The 20,898-nt window shown below is 33.9% G+C and overlaps 1 protein-coding gene across 1 annotated transcript; it reads left to right on the forward strand.

Annotated features, from left to right (window-relative positions):
* Positions 1–17,459: 17,459 nt before the first annotated feature.
* Positions 17,460–18,401, forward strand: LOC149209618 (dirigent protein 1-like). Its single transcript, XM_089394302.1, has one exon. The coding sequence runs from the start codon at positions 17,555–17,557 to the stop codon at positions 18,074–18,076; it is 522 nt and encodes a 173-aa protein (XP_089250428.1). The 5' UTR covers positions 17,460–17,554; the 3' UTR covers positions 18,077–18,401.
* Positions 18,402–20,898: the final 2,497 nt, after the last annotated feature.

Here is a 20,898-nt window from a genome sequence, read left to right on the forward strand (position 1 = left end):
TACAAAAAGCGTAGTGCGGACCACACTACGCTTTTTCTAGAGAGATCCAATGGGAAAAACATTTACATGGTTTGATAGCATTTGACTTCTACATCATCTTTGGACAAATGGTTTCCTCAGTCATCAGCTTTTACAAGGATAAAATGCCCAAAAACCACCTAAAAAACACCTTTATACCCTCTTTTTGGAGGCCATGCTATGCTTTTTTATCAGTCTTGGGAGAATTGATTTTTGAGGGGCTGTGTTTGGTATTTTTCAGTGCATGAGGACTCCCGTGTGTAAACAGATAGAAATAGATTTCCAATGACCTATCACGAGCTCAATTTTGAGTTCAAGAATGTCTCCAAAAGTTGCCTGCAAGTTCACGCTACACTTTTTGCAGCCCACACTACGCTTTTCACACAATTTGCTGCACTTTTTCTAGGAGATTGTTTTCTTCAGTAGTTTGACCTAGTTTGACTTTTTCACTGATGTAAATGATGTAATCGAGTAATCCTAGTGCAAATATGATGTAATAATAGATGGTTAGTCTTTGTAAGTTGTTTTATGTAAATTTGGCCTCATTTATGAGAGTGATTGGAAGTCAAAGTTAATTAAAGAAGTTGTTTTTAACTTCCCTAGACAAAGGATTTGCTTATAACACCTCATGGAGTAGTTCTTGGAGTCATGGATTCGACCCCTGAGAGTGGGGAGATGTTTTTTTGCTCTTTATGTATCAGTTTCTCAGTCATAGAACAGGTTGGACTTGATAGGAGAGAACTATCGTAGCTTTTACTTGGACATTTTCTCGAAATCAAAGGATATAGTTTGCAACTATTATCTAGGAATTCATGTGCAGTAAGTTTGTGATGTTGTTTTTTCTCTATTATCACTTTATATAAAAGATGTTCATCTTCTCTTTCCATTCATCAACTCTTCAATGGTTTTCCTTACAATTTATAAACAAAATTCTTTACATTAAGCTTTATTTTTATGGAAAATTATTATATGTTACTTTCTTTCTTGCTTAATGTTTCATGTTCATTAAGATGCTTAGCTTCTTTTAAAAACCATACTACACTGACGAACCCTAAGATCCATCACAAAAGTATTTCTACCTTGCTCCTTCATATCTTTGCTACTGTAACCCTTTGAGCCTCTGACCTAGCTACCTGGTTTTTCTCCCTTATCCAACAACAAAACCCTAAATTTTCCAAAACCAACCTAAGCCTAGCTATCTAGCCTGAAATCCTTTACATTGCAGTCATCTCTTCACTGTGATTTCATAGAGAGAGACCTCTCTGGTTTGGTAGGGCTAGCTACCAAACTAAAATCTTTGTCCGTGGTTACCTCCACTGATCTCCATATCAACCTGGGACATTGTGGAGGATAACAAGTACAATATAAATTTATTGGTTGAGCTTCCATCCGAGATAAACATGTCTCCTGATCTACAACTGATAAAAGCATCAGCTATAGCTAACCATGGGCTTCCTAAAATTAATGGATGTCCTCCTAAATTATTCTTGGGTGTTAGAATCATGAAATCAACAGGATATCCCCAAGAATCAAAGGATACATATATATCATCTAACACACAATCAAGTTTAATTACAAACCTATCTGCTAATTGTCACAATTTTGGTGTGTATTGAAGATTAGGAAGATTCAATGTGTCCATAGCTTGTTTGATCATTATGTTTATGGTTGCTCCTAGATCAATCAGTGTGTTTGGTATTTCAGTTCCGTTGATGTGTGTTTTTACAATGGGGCTTCCTAGATCTAAATATTTTTGAGTTGTTGTCTTCCCCATCATGATATTTGCAATTCTCCGGACTAGTTGAACTCCTTTTATTGCTTTTGTTTTTCTTCTTGATCCTTGAGTACTCAATTCCTTAATTGCTTTTGCAAAAATCAGTATTTCTTTTATTGCTTGTAGTAAAGGAATTTTTATACAGAAAATTTTCAATTCATCTAACATATCATAATCAAGCAATATGATTTGTTTTTCTACTCCTTTAACAATTTTCAACCTTTCAGGAAAAGGTGGTCTTGAGATAGATATTGAAGGTTGCTCTATAATATGAGTATTATTACAACGCGTAGGATTTTTTTCTGTTTCAATAATTTTTTTCTGTGGAAGGGAAATCTCTTCTTCAGAGTTATTATTATCTTTTTTGTGAATTATTTTCTATTTCCTTAATAACAACAGATGGTTTCTTCCTTTCTAATACTCTACTAGACCCTAATTGAACATTATTCAGATCTAGTGGAGTTGTTATGTAAGTTTGAGGATTCCATCCTTCTAAGTTGTAAGCACGTTGTGAAGTTTTATTTTTTGGATTTGGGAGTAGTTGAATGTGTAATTGATTTGGTCTTTGTGGAAATAGAAAAGAAATTTTTGCGTTTGCATTTTGAGATTGAGCTTGAGGTAACTGGTTGGTTTGAGGGAAGTATTGTGGTGGAAAATTTGGATAAGGTGGTGGATATTGTTGATATTGAGAATATCTTCCATAAGGATTTTTCCATCCTTGATTCCAAGATTGTGGTTGAGCCCAAGACTTCCATGACATAGGTGGATTCCAATTATTTTATGAAGATTGTGCAAATTGTTGAGGATTAAAACCTTGAGTTTGATTTGTTTGAGGATTTTTCCATGGTCCTTTGGCAATAAAGTAAAGAGGGTCTACCTGATTTGGCATTCCTTCTTCATTAAACACAGCCTTAAGACATGGTATATAGGGACACTCTTTTGTATTGTGATTTTCCGCACATATAACACAAGTTTCTATTCTTTTTAAATCTAAAGGACATTCTCTCAGAGAATGTTTCTTTCTACACCTAGGACAAAAGATGGATAATGTAACATTTTCGACTTTCTACTTGTTTTGTATTTTAAGGGTGTCAATTTGCTCACTGAGACTCCCTAAAATATTTGTTTTAAAGTTATCAAGCAAACTACCTATTTCTTCCCTACTTATTGTCTCGACTGTAGATTTGTTTACTCTTGATAAAAGAGGATCCCTTGAACTTTTCCTTGTTCTTGCTTTACCTCTTGAAATATATACACATAGATCACAAATATTTGCAAATGGTAACTGAGAAATATCTCTTTTTCCCATTACATTGAGAATATCAATCCACTCCTCTTTAATGGATTTGAGTAAGAGAGCTTTCAAAGTTTTTTCATCCAGATTATTCATTTTTTCCCTTTTGATATAAAAACAAATCTTTCGACAAAATATTCAAGATTCTCATCTTCTTCTTGTAACATTTTGAAGACTACATCTTTAATGCTATGAGACATACAATAATCCTTATATTTCTCTAAGAATTCATCTTTCATTTGTGCCCATTTCCTTATAGAATTTGTTTCTAAACTCATAAACCATTTTAATGTTGAACCCTTTAAGGTGGCAGGGAACAATTTTAGTTTTTGAGCATCATGCAGATAATCATAAGATCTACATAATACTTAAAATTCAAAGAGAAATGACTTTGGGTCTTCACTTCTTATTCCATGAAAATTGGGGAGGATAGAAGGTGAGATGTTAATGTTGTATCCTCATCAAGGATAGGGAACCCAAAAGGTTCTGGATTTTCTCTTCCTCTAACTCTACCACCTCCTCTTCCACCTCCTTTATTTCCTCCTCCTCCTCCTCCAATCCTATGTTTTTCACCATTGAAATTGTGTACTTCTCCTTCTAGTTCTTCAGCCATGATGGATTCCTCGGAATAGATATCTGGTTCTAGAATAGGATTATCTAGTTTTTCTTCTAGTTCTTCTGGTTCCTCTATCAATGGTTTGGAGTAAGTTTCTTCCTCTTCTTCTTCAATAAGAACTTCCAACTGTTGAGCTAGAAGTTTTTCTCCAGTTGAAGATAGGAAAATTATTCCAATTGTTGGAGATGTAGGATATACTTCTTTTACAACTTTTGTTGATGAAGTTGGTGAACCGTTAGATTGGTTTTCGGATCTTAATACTTTAGGAAGTCTATATTGGCCTGATATGGATGCAATTTGAGTTTGTGTGGGTGGTGTGGCACTATGAGGTCGTGGTGGAGTGAGTGATGATGTAAGAATTAAACTTCTTCCTCGACCTACAAACCTACCTCTAGAGTCTGTTTCCCTATGCATATCATGTTTTTATTTTATTTTTTTAAGGGTTGTCATGGAATCTATTTAGGGTTTAGATTAGTAAAATGTCAAGTTGCCTCAGGGGTTGGTCACCTAGAAGTGTTGGTGGGCTCCTGAAGGTTCTGTAGCTAGTGTGGAATGTTAGTTTGGCTTATTTCTATTGGTTCTACTTCCTTAATAGTACATGGGGAGTTGAATCATATCATAGTAGAGGGTGTTACACTTTGATAGAGCACAATATATCCAGTAAGTACCAACATGTCCTTTTGGAACTTGATGCAAAATACCAAAACAAGAATTGATTGTGAGAACATATCACCACTAGTATGACAACAAGAACCAACAAAAGCTGTATGAGATTGATCTCTTGGGGCGCATGCATAGCAGGCACAAGCCTTCCAGTGATCACCAAGATTCAAGCTCGTCCTACCAACTTAGAAAGCCAAATCCCAACCATGCTAATTCATTTATAATGAACACAAAGGGAAAGAAATGTTGAGTGTAAAGATTTGGTATACTTCTTGCATGTGCTTTAATGATGATATAGATATTAGATTCCAATTGAGTGCTTACTTGGCATACAACTCTAAGAACGATGGCTGAATTTAGCAGTGTTGCTAGTAAAGTGCTTTGTTCATGATAATTATAATATTATTTTAATGAAATATATTCTGCAAAGGTAGAACTCCCAATCAAGAGAATAATTAGTAGAAAAACCATTCATGGTCACAAATTTCATAATATTTCATGTAGTCACATTATAACATGGGCTAGAACACCATATTCTTGGTCACATACAACCTAGAATTTTAATGCACATTATTCAAATTCATGGTGCCTCTACAATTAGCTCAGTAAGAGGAGAATGAGAAATCCTTAAAATCTGTCAAGCGAAATCTGAAAATAAAAAGATAGATGCAAAGAGCTTTGCAATCGATTTAGTAAGAGTAGGAGAAATCATTGAGCCCAACGAGGCGCTAGCTGTAAAATCAAATAAAACAACCAAAGATCTTGAGGGTCTAGGATTTACAACGATTTGCAAATGATACAGGTAATAAATTCACACTAATGCTTTTTCTAACAAGTTCCTGAAATCGGCTAGGAAGCACTACAAATTGGTGAACACATTTGGGTTTCACTCAATCATTTTCGCTATATGAATTACAACTTTTGTCAATGAAAATGATGAGCTCACTTAACATAAATGTATAGAACCAGATCAACCACTTAGTAACACAATTAATGTTGATCAAATCCACCATAAAGTCAATCCGCTATGTAGATACTCCAATTATCTCAAAAGTTTAATTTAATTAGATCAGAAAACTCAATTGCTAGCAACCAAAGAAGACCATAACCATCAAGTTAAGCGATATCGGTGAAGGCAATTTCAATGGTTGCTATTTTCAGTTCTACTTTTTGACAAAATCAACCTGTATCCGTAAAAGCTACTTGCACCACTATCAATACCAAAAAGCATTTTCACCATTTATTTAGGGCATCAAACCATAGAGCCAACTCAACAAAATTCAACAAATTAAAGTGCCATGAACGCTCTTTAGCTCAAGACATTTTTTTTTTCTTTTAGCTATCATATTTGAATTATGCAATATATTTTTTTATTGTGCAGGGTACACATTTATGAAAATAATGCACCTTTATATGCATACACAAACAAAATTCATTTTCTGAGCATATTTTCAATTCGATAGCTCCATTATTCTACGTCTAACATAGATACTTGTTTTGGTGCAGATATTATCTTATTTTTCATATATAGGGATCTTAATCATGAAGTTCAATTATAGTTTCTACATGAATGAAAGTGGAGATATGTGATCGAAACTAGCTCATACATTCTGATTTATACCATTTGTAAAACAAAGAAATCACTAAGAGAATAAGACTTACTCCAGTAACTATGAAACTATGTATTTTTGGAGGAGATCTCCTTGAATTTTTACAATTTTTTCTTGAAGCTCCCTTGGGACTGGGTTGGTCTCAATTCCTCTTTGAAGCCACTTGCTGAGCCTTTTCTTTCCAAACTTTAAAAGTCTGATCTTTTATTTTTGGGTGTTATTTCCTCTTCCATATTCTCTTTGTTTTCAATTTCTAATTGGTTTGATGCATGTTAGAAATCTTTGCACTAGGGTTCTTATTCTTTCGACTAGATGCCAAGATGACCAAAGGAAGCTCACAACCTTTGGTTAGATGGCCAATATTATCACATAAATAACATCTAATGTACCCAAGGAAAGGTGGAAAGGACTCTAGTCTTTCTCTAGTACATTTTCTGCAATTTGTGCCATAAGCCCTCCAATCAACAGATTTATGCCCAAACTCATTACATGAAAAACAATAGCCATGAAAGAAATGTTTGTACCCCAAAAATGATGGGTTTGCTTGTGAATTCTCCTTATTCAACTATATTTTTTTCTTGTAATCATTTTCTTTTTTTGCTTTTGCAATTTGTTGCAATTTGCCCAAATTTCAGACAACAAAAGCATCTTATATTTTTCTTTGGCTCTTGATTTTGTACTTGATCTTATTGGTGATTTCGTTTATTGATTTTTAAACTTTCTTCTTTAGTATTTTCAACTGTTTCTCTCTTTGGATGAGATATACTCTCTTCTAACTTTGCTTCAAATTTTATACAATTGTTGATTTGTTCCTTTAGTTGATTACCAGGTTCCTCTTCAGTCTTTCTTGCTTTCTCAAGTTGATTTTCAAGATTAGAAATTTATTTTTTGAAAACATATTCTTTCTCCTCAAGAATTTGTAGCAATTTCTTTAGATATTTGTTTTCCAACACCAATTTTTCTATCATCCTTGCTTGAGCTTTCCTTTTGTCTTTTATAGTCATTAATCTCCTAAGCTCTTCATCTTCAGATTCTTGCACCAGAAAAACACCTTCCTCGCTTCTTGAGGAATACAATTCAAAGCACTGATCATCAACTTCTTTAATAACCCCAAGATGAATATCACTATATTAACAAGGAAAATGTCCATGACTGAAAATACTATTTTCCGTACCTTTTACCATCAGAAGAGGTTCTTCAAATTTTGCAGCACTCTTGACTTGTTTGCAACTCTTCCTTTTCTGAGTTTGCTTCTTATTATTTTCCATAATCCCATGATCTTCTCTCAAGTTATGAAGCTTCACCGAGAGAACCCAACTCTGATACCAATTTCTAGGAATGTACTCACTACTAAGAGGGGGGGTGGATAGTAGTGACACTGATTATATAATTTTTAACCCCATTTTTTTACTAAAGAAAACAAGAATCATTAACCCATCATTTAAACATATAAACTAGACATAAAATCAATATGAAAAACACCACAAACAATACCAAAATCATGCACATAAGATGACACAAGTTTTCTGGTGGAAAACCCTCTTTAGGGAAAAAACCTTCTCGCTGTTGTTGCTGCTCAAATATTCTATTAGGTGATGAAACACATTTTACATAGAGTACCTAACACCCACTAGCTGGAAGACTTGACTCCTACAACAATGTTCTGACATCCCTCAGCTGAGAATTACCTACTCACATGACTCTACAGATGAAAATCTACTGGACACCTCCACAACCAACGAGCCTCATCCAACAAGCATTGGACAATCCAACCACCATTGGATTGTGATTATACCCCTCTAATCATTGTATGCTAGTCTCTACAAGCATGAAGTCTCTATGCATCCAAATCCTCCATGTGAACCACATTTTAAACTATTACATACTGAGCTCACAAACTTGCTCAACATGAGAAACCCAACAAAATATCTCTAATCTAATCTAAAAATAAAATCTGTTAATCACATCACCAGACCACAACTACAAGTAACCATTATGCATGATAAAATACTATAGCACACACTCACTCTCACACAAACAATCTTCTCACACCACAAAATAAATAATACCAAACTCTAACAAAATTGTTTGCTAAAATATCCTTAACATTCTCCAAATCAAAACGTTGGGAAAATACCATGGTTATCCCATTACATACCATACATGAATACCATGGTTATTCCAATACCATGGACCCTTGTACCATGGTAATCTCCAATTCAATACCATGGTTATGCCAATACCACAGATACCTATACCATGGTAGTACCATCTCCACACACATACCAATACCCTCACAACTGTCAAAATACACTGCAACGAACATGCCAAGAAACCCATCAAGAAGCAAAGCAACATAGTCATCTGCACATAAGAAAGTTTTCCATAAGCCAAGTTTCTCTAGAACCATTTGTCACACAAATCCACCATCAGTCTAACTGCAACACATGCCCAGGTTGACATAAATGCCAACCATTAATCACTGTAACCAGCTAGTGCAACAACAACTACATCATCAATGCCAACACACACACACACACAAATATATATATATATATATTGTAGGTTTTCTTGTAGATTCAACAACTCATGTAATTTCTTAAAACACAAGACAACAATCTACTATACTTTCAACAACAGAAACCAATAGATTGATGAAAACAATAATCAGCAAGAGGAAGAATATCAATGTCACATAACATAATATTTATTTGGGGAAAGTAACTGCTCAAAACCTCGACTATCTATATTGCATTAATCAGAAATCCAAGATGAAAATACAATGCTTTTTCTCACTAGAACAATCCCTACACAAGTATAATTAGATCTTTGCCTGAAGCCCGCTCTAGACAACACTTAGCCAATTATGTTGCCTGCCAAGCCCCTATTTCCTTTCACAATTCCTAAGAGGATCAACCCATATTTAATTGGGAAATTCTTCTTCCAGAACTACATAATCCAAACTTAGGTCCATAACTGATTGCATGCATGATCTGTATAACTTGGAAAATCATACAATTGATAGTACACTGTCCCTGTACTCTAGTCCTAACTAGGTCTTTCTTTGAACTGACATGCATGAGTTTCTCTTGAGTGAATCTCCAGTTAGCTGGAGTAGCACTGAGGATGCACCAATGCACCAACTCACTACTAGACCTCTACTAGTTCCTCAAACAATTAAAACTAGTTTAACTAGCCATAACTCAGTCAAACTAAGTTATCTAATTAGAACTCAAATAAACTCATCTTGGACCCCTAAAATTTAGGGATCACATATAAATTACTATAGAAATACTTCCAACTCGAAATTCCTAAGTTAATTAAGTCAATTAAACTTAATTAACTATTTACAAGTTGCTATGAGAATAGAATTCGATTTTAATTGAAAATTTAATTTAAGGACAAATTAAACTGGAATTTCTTGTTGCCATTTCTCAACACTCCCTCTTAATAAGAAATGTATTATCATCTACCTCGATCCTGTCTCTATGAAATTGAAATTCACATGTTGACAATGCCTATGTCAAAATGCCAACATCTTGCTCCTCTGTGGGAATGTACTCCAACAACATAATTCGCCTCAATACTCAATCTCGAAGATGATGATATCAGATATCAATATGCTTGGACCGATCATGAAAAACTGGATTTTCAGAGAGTTTGATACAACTATGATTATCACAGTAAATTGCAGTTGGATCCATCTATTGAGCAAAAAAACCAACCATAATCTTTCTCATCTGGATGGCCTCACATGTTGCTTAACTTGCAACCATGTACTCTGCCTCTGTCGAACTAAGTGCAAATAATATTTGTTTCCTATTGCACCAAGAATCAACTGCCAACCCAATACTTAAGATCACTCTTGATGTGCTCTTCCCGTCAGTTGGAATCCTTGCCCAATATGCACTAGTGAAGCCTTGAATCTTCACTCTCTCTGTCTGTCTGTACCACAATCCATATTGAGTAGTGCCTCTGAGGTATCTAAACACATGCTTGGCTGCCTTTCAATACATCTTGGTATGCCTAACCATTGCTTGTCTAAGCTAGTTAATCTCATAGCACATCTTTAGTCATGTGTTCACCAAATACATGAGTGAACCCACAAGGTTCCTGTAAATGGTAGCTTCCACTCCTTCACTTGAAGTAGCATCCTCCTTCCTTCAGTTACTTGCTAGAGGAGTCTCCATGGTTTACTTCTTTCCATGTGGAACCTTTTTAGTATCTTGTTGGCATACTTTCCCTAAGAGACAAAAATTTCCCTAAGAGACAAAAATTTCCCCATCACCCTGCCATACTTCAATGCCCATAAAATAATGCATGAGCCTCAAGTCCTTCATATCAAACTCTCTTGTAAGATCCTCCTTGAAAGACTTGATTAGCTTATCATCGACTATCATAATCAAATTGTCGACATATAAAACAATGATCAACAATTTACTTTCCACCACAATATGGTACAGGTTTGCATCCACTTCACTACTGGTCAAGCCCAACTTGGTGAAGTAGCTATCGATCATGGTGTACTAAGCACGAGGTTCTTGCTTAAGCCCATACAATGTTCGCTTGAGTTGACACACATGCGACTCACGGTAAAAGGCCTCAAAACCTTCAGGCTTCTCAATGTACACCTCTTCCCCAATATTTCCATTAAGAAAGACTGTATTTACATCCATATGATGTATCTTCCAACCCACCTGTGTTGATAGTGCAAATATGAATCTGATTGATGATTACCTTGCAACAGGAGAAAATGTCTCATCATAGTTAATCCCCTCTACCTATGAAAAGCTTTGGGCCACAAACTTGGCCTTATGCTTCTCCACACTACCATCTGCTCCTTTCTTTTCCTTGTAAAGCCATCAAGAGCTCACCATTGACTTGTATGTCGGTCTTGAGACCACATCCCAAACACTGTTATAAACAACGAAGTCATATTCCTCGACGATGGAATCAACCCAAATCGGTTGCTGCACTGCCTCCTCAAAATAACATGGCTCCATCTCAACATATCCACTCATAAGAGCCATGTATCCAGTTTACTTCTCAGGTGACCTCCTCTTCCTGTGTTGTGACGTGGGTGCTCCCACATTCTCTCTCGCACCCAACAATAACTTATCAACCTCTCTGGTGCACTTTCTCCCATCTCTAGAAGACTTTGTCTAAGTGGATGTCTCCACTCCCGGATCCTCTACATGTGGCTGCTCCAAATCAATAAGAGGTTCCTCAACCTTAGGAGCTAAAAGATGCTCAACAGCATGTAGCTGAAGCTCCCTCTCAAGGGAACATTACATGGCCTTCTCCTCATCAAATCTGATATCCCTGCGAACCATTGTCACCCTGTTGGTCGGCAGGTATACCCAATAGTTGTGAGGCGTATCAGTTTACCCCACAAATATCCCCAACTCTGTTGTTGGCTCAAGCTTCTTCCATGCATATTTGGTCACATGGCAATATACTGACGACCCAAAAATCCTGAAGTGACCAACATCTGGTCTATTCCCTCAGAAAGCCTCCTCTGGCGTACTCATCCCAAGAATCTGACGAGGGCTTCTGTTCTACAAATAAAAAATTGTGGTGCATGCCACAACCCACAAGTGTAGTGGTAGGCCCTCAACTTCGCCCATGTTTCCCCTATAGTTATTTTGTTCTTCCTTTCAGCCACCCCATTCTACTGTGGATTATGGGGTGCGGTCAACTCTCGTTTAATCCCTTCTACTACACATAAGTTATTAAACTCATTTGAGGCATACTCACCACTGTTATCACTCCTCAGAGATTTAACCTTCTTTCCAGACTCATTCTCGACCAATTCTTTAAATTCACAAAACTTTGTGAAAGTTTGATATTTCCTCTGCATGAAAATGATTCAACATTTACGAGAAAAATCTCAAAAAATATAACATAATACCTATGTTTGGAAGTGGATGTTGTCGTGAATGGTCCACACACAATTGAGTGGACTCGCTCTGGAATCTCTTGTGCTCGACTGTCTCTGTTGTGAAAGGAAGCTTTGGTGAATTTTCCCAAAGTACACCACTTGCATGTATCAACTTGCTCTAGCATACCTTTGGGAAGACCGTTAGAAATCTGTTGCATGATTTTCAAAGCCTCGTGATGCAAGTCACCCAACCACCTCTACCACAACTCACCGATGTCTCCGCTCTACACCTTTTTTTTGTTCATGCTCAATGCAACACAATCTTCTACCTCCAACATGTAGAGATTCTTCACCCAAATCCCTATCCTCTTTACCTATCCTATGGCTATGTGACAAAGGTATGTCTTTCCTTCACTAAAGATCACATCATATCCTCTATCCTCCAGCATGGAAATAGATACCTTGTTCTTACTCAACCCGAGAACATACATAACATCTCTCAAGGTGAGAGGAGCACCCGACTCCCTCTAAAAGGTAATTGTATCCAATCCAGTAGCACTATACCTCCCATCGTTACCCATCTTGATATTCATCTAGTGATCCTTCTCCTCCAGGTCACTGAAGATCCCCTTGTTGCTAGTCATGTGGAATGAAGCTCCACCGTCTAGGTACCATACACTACCTATCATTGATGAAACCATGCATGCAATGAGGGTAAAGTCCAATTCGAATTGAGAGGAAATAGCCTCACCCACCGCTCCTCCTAAGGACTTCTTCTTGGACTTCTTGAGCGGATAATTTGTAACAAAATGTCCCAATCCATGACAATGAAAGCACTTAACTTTCGACCTGTCCTTCCTCTTACCTCTATGATAAGAATCCAATTTGGAATGGGACACCTTCCCCTTCCCTTTCTTTGTACTGCCTGCTAAGGCACAAATTTTCCTCATCATCAGTCTTTGATGAGGATCCATTTCTGGTGTTCCTTTTGATCTCTTCTTATATCAAATCCGACCATAGTCGTTCCCAATTTGGCAACTTATCCCTCCCATTGACAGATTCTTGATAACTATGCCAACTCTTGGGGAGTCCTCTTAGAGCTAGGCTCGCCATATCATCCTCGACAATGGTAATCCCAACACTTCCAAGCTCATCTTGATAATGAGTTAACTTGGTCAAGTATTTCTGAGTTGAGTCACCCTTCTCCATATTGATATTTTTTAGTTTGTCCTTCAATGCCAACTTCCTATGGTCACTGCTATTATGAAATAGGTTCGTCAATGTCTTCCACATTGAGTATGGAGTTTCCTTACCATGGAGACTTGAGATAATGTGGTCTCGAACTCCCTCAAGAATAATCAGCCTCGCCTTTGCCACACACTTCTTCTATTCGGCCAGATCATTAGAATCCAACACTGGTGGTTTAGGAATATCTTGACCAATTAATTCGTTGAGGCCATTGTCCTCCATAATTCCTTCCATCCTGTCCTTCCATGCTATGTAATTTGAGTTTCCTTCCAAGGCATATTCAAGTCTTAAATTGTAGAAAGCCATTTGTCGATCCTAAAGTATGAATTGCAAATTTGAATTTTACCTGTAACCCCAAACTTGAAATATCCTATAGTATATTGTCTTCAACTCTGATACCATGTATATTTTCCTGTAGATTCAAAAACTCATGTAATTTCCTAAAACACAAGACAAGAATATACTCTACTTTCAATAGTGGAAACCAATAGATCGATGAAAACAATAATCAACAAGTGGGAGAATATCAATGACACATAACACAATATTTCTCTATGGAAAGTAACTGCTCAAAACCTTGACTATCTATATTACATTAATAAAAAATCCAAGATGAAAACAGAATGCTTGTTCTCACTAGAACAATCTATACACAAGTATAACCAACTCCCTGCCTCACAAGCCCGCTCTGGCCAACACTTAGCCAATTCTGCTGCATGTCAAGCCCCTATTTCCTTGGAAAATTCCTAAGAGGATCAACCCATATTTAATTGGGAAATCCTTCTTCCAAAACTGCGCAATCCAAACTTAGGTCCATAATTGATTGCATGCATGATCTGTACAACTCGGAAAATCATACAACTAATAGTACATTGTCCTTGCACTCTAGTCTCAACTGGGTCTTTCTCTGAACTAACATGCATGAGTTTCTCTTGAGTGAATCTCTAGTTAGCTAGAGTAGCACTGAGGATGCACCAGTGCACCAAATCACTATTAGACATCTATTAGTTCCTCCAACAGTTAGAACTATTTTAACTTACCATAACTCAGTCAAACTGAGTTATCTAATTACAACTCAAATAAACTCATCCTGGACCCCTAAAATTTAGGGATCAAACATACATGACTATATAAATACTTCCAACTCGAAATTCCTAAGTTAATTAAGTCAATTAAACTTAATTAACTATTTAAGAGTTGCTATGAGAATAGAATTCGATTTTGATTCACAATTTAATTCAAGGACAAATTAAACTGGAATTTCTTGTTGCCATTTCTCAACATATATATGCTTGTACTCAACTCTATGTATTAGTCTTGATTGGTTCTTGAGTATATCTAATATAAGTTTGATATGTTGGTTCTCCACTACTTTGTGTCTCTTCTCTTTTCCATGCATAATGCAATTACTTGTTATTCCTTCATATTGGAAACTAATGCATACTTTCTGCTAGATTAAAACAATTACTAATAGGGGTATAAGCTAGACTTTTGTAAGTCAAGATGATATTAGTTCTTATTTAGGGTTTTAGAGGCTAATCAAAAATTTCAATATGTAGGTTCATTGTGATACCTTGAAATCATTCACATGTTGACCTTTGTTTAGTCAATGAAATCCGTTGATACATGGTCATATACTTGCCATTCCATTTAACATTTAAGTTGTATTATAACATAACCTAGTAATGTCTTGTAAGTTTTCCCTCTAATGATATCTCTAGGTCGTTCTCTTAATCCACCTCAACCAAGACTTTCGCCACTATGCCATATGCATTAAATCTGTGTCATTAGTTGATTTGTATTATTTTCCAAATAATTTCCTACATCTGAAAGAACCTTGTCTAGAAACATCTCAATAGGAAGACAAAAGGTTGATCTAGAGTGGTTTCGTTCGTTCTACTTTTGTTCCATGATCAAAACAAAATGCCCATTTTTGTAGTAATAAGTTTGAAAATCCCTAGAACTAAACTTCTTCTAGAATATCTATGTCATTTTCCTCTCACCTGAACATGAATCCCAACTATCCTCTTGTCATCAAATTATATTTTGGACCATATTCCATAATAGACCTCTAGAATTGTTGGACATAATGATTTAGGGTTTCCTCAAAATACTTCTTCCATGAAATTTTATAGTTAGGCATTTTCCATCATACTCAGACACTTAATTTAATACTATATCATCTCCCAACACCATCTTTGTTCGATTCACTATTTGATTCATGCACTTTTTTGGCCTTTGGGTTATGATCTCACTCACAAACCCCTTACTTTGACTTATACCTTGCTTGAGACCACCAAGCTCCTCTAGATCCACCATACCGCTAACAAACCCTACCCCTCATGATAAAAATTCTATTCCATGGCTCTTAACCAACACCTCATTCCTTTCATCATGGTTTTTCTTATTTCTAGCCAAGTCTTCCTCTTGGGAAGACAATTTTGAACCATTTTCCAAAGTAGGAATGGGCATTAAGTCCCCCTTTACTAGAGTAGTCTCCTTGGAAATAGCTTTATTAGGTTTATGGATTAATTCTTTATTGGATAAACTAGATCATAATACCAAGGCCATTATAAAGCTTGACATGGTCCTATACTTTACTACCCACTATTACTATATCTATTTTTTCCTTCTTTTTGAAGTATACTTTTTGATAACCATGAGACTTTCCTTCAAGAAGATTATTAGATTACTTGGCTATTTAAACTTTCTTCTTATCCATTTTAAACCTTAATATTTATTTTTCAAATAAACTATAATAATCATCATTAATTTTTTTATAATAAATATAATATTTTATTATAAAATAAAAATAACAATAAACATTATAAATAATTTTACATCAAAATTCTTATAAATATCTATTTTCCACATATATTAAAAAATAAAATTAAACATAAAATTTATATCTATATATATATACTTGGATAATAATTTATAGTAGAGAATATGCTACTATTCATGATTCCATTTTATATTTTCGAAGTAGAAAACGGTGAATGTGTATCCAAAAGTTATAAAATGACACTAATTCATAATATTGTCATATTTCCAAATTAAAAGGCTAAACAATTATTATTTAGAATAATAATTAATAATTTCTAATATATGAAATATAATAATTATTTTATATTTTATTATATATATTATATTATTTATCTCAATAAGAAAATATGATTTTCTTTTTTATTTTAATGGTTTTAAAATGCTTATAATTAAGATTTTGATTTTCTTTCTCTAATTTTTTATTTATTTATTTATTTATTGATGTGTAATTATATTTAGCTATTTTGATGTCATGCAACATTTTATATTTTCTTTTTTCTTTTTGGAGATTTTTTTCAATTTATCTTTTATTTCATAATGTATCTATGTAATGCTTTGTGTAATGTGTGCAACAACTGAGGCTCCTTTTAACATATATACATGATATCTAAAAATGATAATGATAAATATACAAAATTAAATTAAATTAAATTAATTAGAAAATATCTAATTATTTTACTATAAAATATTAAATATAAAGTATATATTCATTTAACTTTTTAAAATAGTTTATTATAATTAAAAAAAATAACTAAAATCCTATTTACCTTTTTCATTTACTTATGCATTAGAAATAAAACGTTATAAATCTTCTTAATTTAATATTTATAAAAATAAACTCACAATTTAATAATTAAAACTCATAAATAGAATAATGACATTCAGTAAATAAATAGATAAATTTAATGTCATAACTTTATTGCAATTGCCCTTCTCGTATTTAAGAAGTAAAATTATGGTAAAAATCATGAGTTTGCAGGTAGGGCATGCCCGTACCATATTTAATCCTTAGATAAAATTATGATAGAAATCATGAGTTTTCAATTATAGCAGACACTCTGATTAGTAGATGAAACTAACGTAAAAGTCACGGAGTTTGCAAGCATGGCAGACACCATTGATTACTATGAACAATAATCTACTTCACAAAATAAAACTATTGTAAAAATCATGAGTTTGCAACCATGGCAGACATATGATCACTATGTATAATACCCCACTTTACCGATAAATAGTGCAGTCACTCAAGGTAGATCAGTACTACTCCATTTATAGGTACTTCAATTACTACTTGACTTATTAGAGAGATTGTTTGATAAACGCCAAATTTTCTGCACCTCAATCATGTTTTCTTCAAGTTTAATGCAAAATGAGGTCCAATCTTGAATGATGTTTTGATAACATCATGGAAACCATTGAAATTTTGTACATATTTATGAATAAGCACACTTTGATATTTTCAGTAGGACCCAAAAGTAATTAAACCACCTGCAAAGTATTAGTCTGATGCTCTTTTTATAAACCCTAACACCAGGCAGAGTCACCAGAAAGCACAAACATGCAGTGAACAATCTCTGTGATCAAAAGCTTAGATCTCTGGTTCAGATCTTGCCCAGTTGGATACATGGCAGCTCCAAAGTCAAGCAATCTCAGCCTGTTGGCTCTAATCATTCTCCTAATGGGAGGAACCCATCATGCAGTGGAGATGGATTTAAAGAAAACAGAGATAGAATTCTACATGCATGATGTTGTGACAGCCTCCAAGAATTTCACAACAATGAAGGTGGCACACAGTCCTGAATTTGGAATGATCAGAGTAATAGACAATGCTCTCACAGAGGGCCTCCAACAAAATTCAAAGGAGATGGGTAGAGCCAGAGGTATGTATGTGCAAGACTCTTTCAGTGGGGTTAACCTGTTAATGGTATTGACAGTTATTTTTCAAGCAGGAGAGCACAGTGGAAGCACTCTCTGCTTGCAGGGGCAGGACGGTAGAAAGCAGAGGGAGATATCAGTAGTTGGGGGAACTGGGCATTTTCGTCATGCTACTGGGCATGCTATTATTGAAAAGCAGTTGTCAATGGGAGAAAATGCTATTCTCAATTTTAATGTCACTGTTCTTCACCGATCAGAGCTTGCAGAATGAATATTTTCTGTATTGATTTTGCTTTCCCAAACCTCAGAGGAGCCAGGCAGATTAATTAAGTTTGGAATATGGGCTGCGACAAAGTATTTAATATATGGATTATGAGAGAATATCTAATTCTATATTCATAGAAAGCAGATATATGTGGAGTTGGTATTTATAATTCTGCTGTCTAGGGCAGTATATTTAAAGATTTTCATGCAATTTTTACATTGTAAAGATATAAATTATTGTAAGTTATTTTTGACAATGTAATGAATAGTTGAGTTTTTGTGTATTTTATATAAAATTGTAACAAGGAAATGAGGTTTTGTGGTTGTTGTTTTTTCTAGTTTTACATTAAGAGAAATGTGGTTGTGTGGTATTTATTATTATTTATTTATTTAATTAATTAAATACTAAATGTACATCGTTTTTAATTAGAATAAGGTTGTGTGTCATTTATTAGTTAACTAACTAACTAAAAAATAAATGTACATTCATTAATTCTAAACCAAACCATTTTTTTAATTAGAATATGTATTTTTATTAAATGATCAATTTATAAAATAAAATTTATTATTAAATTAATTTTTTTAATAATAAATTAAATCATTTAGGAAAAAAACATATATTTGTTTTTTAAGTTCTTTTAAGATAAAAATTATTTATTAAAATAATTATATATTTTGAATATTATAAAATTTGAAAGCAATAAAATATGTATATATTTATAAATTTTAATAATTAATTATAAAAAACATTTATTTTTATAAACAAAAGTATACCAATTAATATTTAATTTAATTATTATTATAATTTTTAATAAATTATTTATATAATACTTATTTATAATAGGATAAATATATGATGATTATAAGATACTATATCTTTCCAAAGAGATTTTAGATTGTAAATGTGACTTATATTAATAATTATAATATATGTTAAAAAAATAATATGAATTGGAAAAAGGAGATGAAGGAAAAATACATTACAAGTAATTATTTAAGTCTATTTTTCAAAATTGAATTATAATCTTTGTATGGCATATAAAGTATGACATGGGAGAACAACTAGCCATGGAGAATTATTCATTATTCATCATAATGATGGGTAGATGAATTATTTTATATTCAATGAAGTAAAATTGAATTTTAATTTTTGTATGGTATACATAAACTATGAAATAGGAGATGTTGTAGCCATGGAGAATTATTCATCATAATTACTGGTAAATGAATTATTTTATATTCAATAAAGTAAATTGGATTAGTGCATATTTATGATTGTGTTGACTTTAAGTTCAATCAACTATAAGTTCAATTAACTATAATGAATTATAATGTTTTCTTATTTATAATAATATTTTTTTTTGACAAAATAAGTAGGTTTATCTAAAGTAACTTTATTTGAATCAAATGATGCTTATTTCTTTGGTATATAATTCCCTTTTTATGACAATTTTGAAGTAAATTTGAGAGACATTCATTACCTAATTACTTGGGAAGCATAAGGTTATTGGGACGATTGGCAATAATAATACCAATAGCGAGACATCATCAGTTGTTTTTTTAACCAAGTTTAATAATTTTATTTATGTTATTGAACTATTAAAATTATTGGGCTTAAAATAGCTGGAACACATAATATTAATTATTATTTAAAAGACTTTGGATCAGATTATTAAAATAATTTAAGGATCAGTTGAACAAACTTCTGAGTATAGTTACAAGTGCTCCTTCACCCTTTTCCCCTAAAGTGGAAAAGAGGGAAGAACCCACGGGGGAAAGGAGGACCGTGTGGCATTCTTCCATGAGCTGGCAAACATAACCACTGGGAAAGAAAGTGAGATAACAAGCTACGAGGTACGAGACTTGAGGATGGATAGAGTCCTGATGCTTAAGGTACCTAGTTGTTCCTTATTGGCAGAAGTGGAACGGATTAGAGGGGGAACCTGGACGTAATTGCCGATTCTGAGGCTGGGTGGTGAGATCTTTCGAATTATTTAGCTTGTACGTAACGAAATACAAATAAGTAATACTGACATGGTAATCATTATCAGTGGAATAGTTAAATGTTTACTGTAAATCGAAATGATATAGTAATAACGAATGACCTGTTTACTGTAAGTAGATAGTTTGGAAATGGTTTAATATAGATTATGGTTATTCACTAATTTCTGGGTAGAGGAGTAAGGCAAGTAGTTGATGCAAGCTTTCCCAATAGATATTGATACACCTCTAGAGAACTGTACACTGTCAGTTAAAAATCAGTGCTTAACTAATAAGAAATATAGCATTATAGATGAATGTTGATTTAATCTGAAAAACACATAGGTATATAAACTGTACAAATGCATATCAGTTTTCTGTAGAAATAAATAAATAAATGATACGAAATGTAGGCATATCATACAACAACATATCTGTCTAAATATCAGACCTTCCATCATACACAGGAATTTCTTTAAAACTGAAGGAAGACATTAACTCGGCAAATCCTTCCCCATGTTTCCAATTAATTACATGATTTCTTTACAGTTCTGCACATACCTATGGTTTGTAGCCGTAGACGAGTTTGTAAAGAACCCATCCATAGTCACGTACCCTGTTTTCTTAAAAACTAACCCATGAGCTCTAATTTTATTAAACACAAATATATACATAAAGAATTTTAAGCAAGGAGAAAATGAATGTCGTAACTAGTATATCAACTGAGAAAAATCATGCACACCCTCAATAATCAACCAAACCCCAAAGCTCAACACTAACTGTACAACAACAGGGGTTTACATAAATAAACACCAAAACATTCATTAATAAGTCTGTCATAGTTATATT

The sequence above is a fragment of the Pinus tabuliformis genome, chromosome 1_2, assembly GCF_031772625.1.
Source record: "Pinus tabuliformis cultivar Carrire ecotype Pingquan chromosome 1_2, CPIR1, whole genome shotgun sequence".
NCBI classification, from domain to species: Eukaryota; Viridiplantae; Streptophyta; class Pinopsida; order Pinales; family Pinaceae; genus Pinus; species Pinus tabuliformis.